At 42.4% G+C, this 8,227-nt stretch overlaps 1 protein-coding gene across 1 annotated transcript in view; it reads left to right on the forward strand.

Annotated features, from left to right (window-relative positions):
* Positions 1-8,227, forward strand: part of LOC104500721 (protocadherin-15) — a 111,605-nt gene that overhangs the window by 40,746 nt on the left and 62,632 nt on the right. Inside the window, exon 6 of the mRNA XM_010144416.1 lies at positions 8,174-8,227. Within this exon, the coding sequence (XP_010142718.1) occupies positions 8,174-8,227 (54 nt within the window). The remainder of the gene's footprint in view (positions 1-8,173) is intronic.

An 8,227-nucleotide genomic window follows, 5' to 3' on the forward strand; every position in this document is an offset into this window, starting at 1 on the left:
TGCTGCTTCACTGGAGGAGGTTCTCTTTTGCTCTCTGTAGGAATGACTTGGGAACCAGGGAGGCAGGAATCACAGAATGGTTGGGGTTGGAAGGGACCTCTGGGCATCATCTAGTCCAACCCCTCTGCTAAAGCAGGTTCACCTAGAGCAGGTTGCACAGGATGGTGTCCAGGTGTTTTGGATACTCTGGAGAAGGAGAGTCCACAACCTCTCTGGGCAGCCTCTTCCAGTGCTCTCAACCCTCAGAGTAAAGAAGTTTCTCCTTGTGTATAGGTGTAACTTCCTGTGTTCCAGTTTGTGCCTGTTGACCCTTGTCCTGTTGCTGGGCACCACTGAAAAGAGCCTGGCCCCACCCTCTTGACGCCCACCCTTTAGATATTGATCAGCATTGATCAGATCCCCTCTCAGTCTTCTCCAAGGTAAACAGACGCAGATCTCTCAGCCTTTCCTTGTAAGAAAGATGCACCAGTCCTTATCTCTCCAAGTAGTTCCTTTTCTCTCTTGAGCTGGGGAGCCCAGAACTGGACACAGTGCTCCAGATGTGGCCTCACCAGGGTGTGAGGGGGTTGAGAAGGAAGAACCTATCTTCCACCTACTGGCTGCACTCTGCTTGAGGCACCCCAGGATACCATTGGCCTTCTTGGCCACAAGGGCACACTGCTGGCTCATGGGGAACTTGTTGCCCACCAGGATTCCCAGGTCTTTCTCTGCTTTCCAGCTGGTCAACCCTGAACCTGTACTGGTGAATGGGGTTATTCCTCCCCAGGTGCATGACCCTGACAAAGTTCCGCTCAACTCTTCAACCTGCCCAGGTCACGCTGGATGGCAGCACAGCCTTCCGGTGAAACGGCCTTCTAGGAAGACCGCTTTCCTTCGAGAGCTCTCATCCTCAGGAAGTTAGCAGCAAGTAATTCAAAAGGAACCATTCACAAATTGAGTCTCTTCAGAGTGAAGCCTCTCAGTGGAGAGTGGGGAAAACCAGCTGTGCATGACTGTGGAAACTGTGGAAATGTAAATTAGCCCACGGACCTGTCTCTGCCCCTTGCACCAGTATGTATTTGCTCTTAGCAGGTTTATTACACTGACCTTTGTGAAGATTCTGCAGAAAAGGATGCAAAGAAATGCTAATGAAACTGGACAAGAAGATTAATTTCTATTCCATGAAAGTTTCAACATAAACGGGTTAGTGAGGCTAGGGGGAAAAAAATGTTCATTGGTGCTAGAGAATTACTTTTTAACTTGGTTTTTGTGCAGCTTTTAATAGTATCTGGTACCTTACAAGAAGGTATTTTGGTCTTGATAAAGTATTTGCCTACTCTGATGTAAGCTCCAGTTTTATGATCTCTGGATTTTAACGTGTCTAAATTTCAAAGAATAAAGCATAACTGAGATATAGGAGGGAAGAAAATAGTTCAGGAACTGATTAATGTATATTTATAACATTTCTTAGTCCTGTGGAATCAGCATTTCCTAATGCCAAGTTATTTCACTTTTTCATTTGAAAACAAAGCAAACCCTTCTGAACTCTCTCCTTTTCTAACATTTCTGTCACTATCATGTGGACAGATAAATGTAAAAACTGGACACGGATAAGCTTGCGTGATGTTTTGTACAGTGGGTAATAACGGCCGTGTCTGGGTGGTATGAGAATGGTAGAATTCAAAACCTGAATAAACGGCTTATGTCTCCCAGAATCCTTTCTTGTGATTTCCTCATGGTTTTGTATGGTTTTATTTTACATGGATTTGAGCGTTTCATATTTCAGAGATGTGGGGGTCGCTTCCACTTCTGTGGAGAAATCGATGCTTGTGCGTGGGAGGGAGATCAGAAGCGCCGAATGTGGGATCCTGTTTATGGCCATTATAGCAGGCGTGAATGCACATGGCAGTAATTAAGATAATGTTCGTCAAAATCAACTGCTGCATTTCTTTGGTTTTTATGAAGACTGAAAAATGAAGCTGCCCTTACACATTTGATGAATACAATAGCCATAAAGGTTAGCCAGCTATGGAGGAAAGCTTTAACAACAGTGTTTTGAAGTCGGTATTTTATTTCAAACTAATGGATGATAGTTTTTACTTTCAGAAGAAAAAAAATAAAGGAAGATAGAGAAAACCATCAGGCATCTTTTTCTGACCGAGCCAATGATTAGACATTTTGTGCTACTGGCAAATCTGCATTTATTTGGAGCTGTCTTTCACGTTAAGTGGTGTTACGAAGTATTTGGTATGAATTCACCAGAAACTGTTTTGAAAAACACACAGTTCCTTTGTTCAGCAAGAGTACGTTCCTATAAACTCGCCTTAAGGGGAAGAATATTCATCAATATTTCAGTTGTGTGCTTTGAGTTTTTTAACCTGGTGGAATTTTACTTGCACATCTATTTTATCAGTTCAAGAAAAAAAGATGTATATCTATTAAGAAAATAATTGTGGTTTTAAAACATGCCTGATTATCAGAGCAGGTCTAGTAAGAGCCTAACTAATTTGAAGTATCCAAGCCTGGTTTTCTCTGTTGTCATTTTGCAAGTATTGTAGACCGTTTCCCTGTCAACATTAAACGCAGCCCAGAATAAACGTCAAGCCGGATTTTATTTTCATCATCTACAATAAAAGCTTTTTGGACCTAATCAGCTCTTCAGGGGCTGCTTTAAGCCTTCATTGTTTCCTCTTACGTATCAAAGTTTAAATGAGACAATTGCATGTGGAGGGATTCGAATGGTGATAGCTCTTTTGCTTGGCAACGGGGCTACCTGTAATTATTCTGTTCAGCGTGTCTGTACAGATGGCTGTTCGCGTTCCTAAGTTATTCAAGGACACCCGAGGTCGTCCTCGGAGAGAAGAAGAGTTTTCTTCCTCGTTAACAGTTCAGGCTTTATTGGAGTGGCGTAGTGATGAAAGACGCCAGATGACTATGACTGTGTCCTCAAAGCTCTTAACCCTCCAAACATTTGGAAAGCAGAGCAACATGAGCTGTTCGGTCGGTCTTAGTTTGCTTGCTCTGTTTATCAGAAAGTGAATATTCCCAGGACTGATAAAACTTGAGGTGTTTGCTTTTCCCCTATATGCCTTTTTTTTTTTTTTTTGGTATGGTTTGTCACCGTAAAAGCTGAAATCTTTCTTTCGTTGGCAATTCCTCTGCATATTCTGATTTTGTTGATTTGAAATGTCGGTAGAAAGAGATGCAGAACACACTAATTTTAAGGAGCAGCCAGCTTCCAGAGCTCCAGAACATCCCATTTAATGGTTTAACCAGTCTGAGAGCACCTTGTAAGGTTCAGTGGAGCCCTCTGTCAAATTGAGAGTAATTGTCCTCATTGTTTTACAGGCACCCACTAAAAGCAAGATGCTAACAGATATTTGATTAGAGAATTCACAGATATTTGGTTGGAAATAAAAGCATTTTCAGGCAATCCAGGGCTTGATCTTTTAAATACTATTACTGTTGAATTTCAGAGTGTCTGCTGGAGATTTGTATACGAGAAAACATGCTGCAAATTCAGTGAGTCCTGAAAAGTCATTTTATCTCATGTTTTCTTAGTGTTCAGCTTGTTATAGTTAATAATTCAGAATTTCCAGATTTACTAATTCAGAATTTAAGGTCTTCTTGTTGAGTTACATACTAAAGATTGAAATGCTTCAAATTTTAGAGTTTATATAAATGAATTTAGGGTGACTATACTTGCGTGCACCGTTCACAAGCCATAAGTGGTATAAGACCCACCAAAAAGAGCTGCCTGCTCTGTGGTCTGCTGCGTCCTTAATGGCTACTTTTCTTTGAGCGTGTTAGAACACTTGCAGCCACCTGTAAATTTTCGGTTTTAGCATCAATTTCCAATTTTTTTCACAGAATTAACTTTACAAAATTTACCTTCTGTGAACTCTTCACAGTGCAAATCATTTCAGGTTTGTGTTGAAATCTGAAAATAGACATAACTTTATTAAACTCTTCACCAGTTTCACGTTTTATCGATGAAATACCCTCAGAAGTGTAGCAACTTGTCAGAAAGTGGGATTGAGTACACAGAGACTCGGTAAATAACTCTGCATTCATTACGCCACTATTCTGTACTAGTTCTTGGGGATCAAATCCAGGTAATTTGTCAGATGTGCATCTTCGCATGTAGACTGCGAATGAAGCTGAAATGGATTTTTCCCCCCTCTGTCCTCGGCCAGATCATTCTGGTTCTGTACGTCCGTTTCCCATTCGGGTGGTGGAGGTAATGATTCCTAGCTTCCTTTTGACTCGCTTGCAGAGCTACTCGTGAGAACAGACAGAACGTAGTGCTGTGTTACACTTCTCCCCATTCTTCCTGGCTTTGTGGCATTACAGTTTCTCTGCAACCTCTCTATGCCTGGTGAGAGTTACCTCACCAGTGCACATGTGCGCCCTCCGCGGCCTCTTCGCCCAGGACCCCCGTGTGTTGGGGTCATTGTCAAACCTGCCAGCTGTGTCAAAAATGAATGGGATTTTTCCAGAGAAAATGGAAACTTAAGGAATTCTTTAATGAATAACAATGAGCTTTAGCTCTGAGTTTCGTATTAGTCTTGAACTCTCAGACAAAACTTTGCTTTGAGAGAATGAACCTGATTCCTGCCAAGTACAATCCCTGCTCTGAGAAGTACAATTCTTTGCTTTATTTGAGAATTTTATCGGGCGTACCAGAGTTTTGTTGCAGACATAGGAATGCATCTAAATTAATTCAGGACAGAGACAAAAGATGATTAATATTTGGGATAATTAAAACTTGCTTCTAAATAGGTTTCCCTGGGAAAACTCTCTGGAGACTTTTATAATTCCATTGATGCCAAAATATAGTAAATAAAAAATAAATTCCTGTTTTGCTGTTTTCAGAAATGACAGGAGAAAAGCGTACTTGATAGTCTTGTCAGGAACAATAACTTGATGAGATTTTTGTTTATTTAATAACAAATTACCTAGCACGTGCAGGTCTAATGATGATGATAGCTTTCGGTCTTCCAAGCAAATGAGAGGACCATTACTCTGAGACCAAATAGAGTAGATTTCGGCAGATAATTGCCTCTTAATTATAATGCTGAAGAAGAATGATTGAATCCGAGAATGCTACGGGGAAGGTTGTATAATCACCTCTGTTATGCTGTGATCTCTGAAGTTTCTCATGTTTTCAAGGATTTGAACTCTTCAGCATCCATGGTCTCATGAAGTATTTTTAGTTATTGATACGGTCTTTCATATATTAGTTCACTAAACACCAGAGCACACCTCGCAGATCCAGTTCTGAACACTGACTTGGCAGGGACACCGGAGTGGTGCACTGCCCAAACCCCCTTCCTGGGCTGGGCTTCCTTGGAGGGCTCAGAGAGGCAATGGCCTCATCGCTGCTGCGGTTGAAACCCCCCAGAGGAGTGGCTGTGCAAGTCTCCCCAGAAACTCTTGGTTGCATCCAGCCCCATCTCACGTCTCGTTATGTGCAAGGTGTTGTGTGCACAGGGTTTCTTGGGGAGGAAGGCTGTCTTGTCTTCTGTCTTACTCTTTTAGTATTAGATGTAGGTATTCTTGTACTTCTAACAGCTGTAAAATTGATACCATCAATTAAATTCTTAGAAGCTTCCTATAATATTCTTCACTGAAGGGTCACTTTTCTCACCTTGAAATACGGTTTAATCACTCTCATCAGGAGTTAATATGGCAAAAGCTGACACCGTGTTACGCAGCCCTGTAGCATGATGTACAATATCTGTGCTAAATCCATTCCAGTAAAGCTTTTCGTTTAGGCTACATATTTTGACGGAGCATTTCAGTACACTTTTGTCGTATCAACAAAGTGTTGATATGATTCAGTGAGCTTAAACCATTTTTGCAGCTGTTTCTGTTGCTGTTTGCAAAAGTGAATTTCCTGTTTCCTCCTAGTTAGGAGCTGACACGGTACATTGAATACATTGTCAATAATAACAGGGCTGCTTTCTACCGCATTATTGAATACAGATGAAAATGACGAATTTGCTGTTAATGAAACTGTGAGCTCTGATAATTTTTTCTGTTTAAATAAAATGTGAAGGTCAAAACCAAATATGAGGTCTAGACTCACAGGCATTAAGAAACTGAAATGCCAGTGATAGGACCTGAGTTTCTAAGTGCTTCTCGGAATCTGCTCCCAAATATATTTAGCAAATAACCTAGTCCAAAGTTTGTGGAGTGTCCCAAGTGTCTACATGTCCCAGTAACACAGACTTTGGTTGGCTGAAAAATGGTTCTTCTGGCATCAGTATGCAAAAAACCCTTTTCTCTGCTTTTAACCCCTTTTTTGATCCCACTTTTTCTCACAGCGCTTGGGTACCTGCTTTATGTTCATACTGGCTTCACTGCTGTAGTCACCTTTTAATCTTTTAAACCAGCGGATTGTTAACAATACTAGTGAAGGGGCACTCACTGAGAATGGAAGTAACCTTAACATTTAAGGTCTCCCAGACATCCTCTGTAACCAGTCAATGGTACAAGTCATCTCATCTGAAAAGAGGTTGGTTGATTCCTGCCAGAGGTATCTGCTGCTTCACATTTAAATGGGTGCCAGGAACCATCCTGCCACTACCAGAGAAGCTCCTATGGTCACACATGGGAAAGCAGCTGTTGCAGCAGAGCCTGGGCTGCTACCAGGGAGTGGCAGGATTCTGGAGATCCCAGGGACAAGCACTGCCACCCATTTTGCTTTTTGGGATTTGACAGATCACACAGGTCAGCGCAAGCTGCCAGAGCCCTTCTATCTCTCCGATATGGGAGCAGCTGCCTCTTAGGCTGAGCTCACAGGCATGGTGTTACTGTTCTGAAGTCTTCCGAAGGTCCCCGGAGGGTGACTGCTAGAATGGGATCTCTGAGTTATAACGGATGTTTCAAGAAACTTCATTCTCCATAATAAATGTTAGTTATTTAGACGGTTGGTGATAGAACAGCTAAATCAGATAAACAGCCTTCCGTTAGAAAACGCTGAGGTGCTGATAGGAAAGATTCATCTATTATACCCTCTGCGATGCCTTTTCTGATTCCCTTTTTAATTGGGTATTTTTGGGTGCGTATGCATGCAGACCATTTGTGACCCATGCATGGGCTGTTGGTGCTTGTTCTTTGTAACTGAAACGGGGTTTGAACAGCAGGAGTGTTCGTTACGGGTCTGCTTAAAATCCGTCTGCAGAACTGCGCTTTCTGTTCCCACTGATAAGACAAATGTATTCTCCTTTTTGTTTCCTGACACTGTGCTTAAAGTACTAATAGTAAGTGGCAGTGGTAGTGTTCAGCCCCCCACCGAGGGGCAGAAGCCCTCTGTTACGGGTGGGGAGGGCCACAGGTGACCAGTCACTTCACGCAAGCGCTTGTGACCGTCTCAGCGCTGCAGCGCAGGGCAGGCTCACCTCTCCAGTGAGGAAAGCGTGGATGTGAACCTCGAGATGGTTGTGCCAAGATTATGGGAGTTGTACAGTTCGGCTCTGTTGGAATATGTTTGGAAGTGCTGCAAGCCCTGTAATAGCTGTGGTTTACTTCTTAGAGATGAGGATTGTAGTTTGGTGAAAAGTAGAGCCTTCAGCTGCTGCCGTTTATTTGTGCGTAAACCAGCCCGTCTAGGCTGCGTGGTAGGGTTGCCCAAGCAGTGTGATGCTGTTTTCGTTTTGTTTCCTGTAAAACAGAAGTGTGTGAGTGTCACGTAGGCTGCGCTGTCCTGTGTGTGGACTTTTCAGAAGGTAATATAACACGCATCTCCCCACCTTCAGCAGCAAGACACTGTAACTTTCAGGACAAGCTGAATAAGCGTTGGAGTTTTTAGAGTGTTGAGAAGTTTCTTGAACTTCAAAGGAGTTTTTAACACGTTAAATTACTTTTGAAAAGTATATTAATCCAACCTTAAGCTGTGCACATCTTCTGTTATTTAAAAATTGTGGTAGTTATAGAACAGGCCACTGTAAATGGGTTTTTCAGCTCTTTCCCAGCACCTGATCGTTTTTCTTCCCGCACCTCTCAGATGTCACTGTAAGGTATTTTGCGGTGAGACAGTGCAGCGGGATGCTCAGGAACAAACCTGGTTATGAGGAAGGCAACCGATGGTCTGTTTACAATGTTCCATTTCAATCCTTTACTAACTAACTGAGAGATGTGTGAAAATATAAACACATGTAAGTTGTTTGGGGTTTTTTTTGCCTTACAGGGCACACCGGCAAGTCGAGTCCGATACAAAGTAGATGTTGTCCAGTTTCCCTAC

Source organism: Buceros rhinoceros, unplaced genomic scaffold, assembly GCF_000710305.1.
Source record: "Buceros rhinoceros silvestris isolate BGI_N320 unplaced genomic scaffold, ASM71030v1 scaffold2711, whole genome shotgun sequence".
In the NCBI taxonomy this organism is placed as follows: domain Eukaryota; kingdom Metazoa; phylum Chordata; class Aves; order Bucerotiformes; family Bucerotidae; genus Buceros; species Buceros rhinoceros.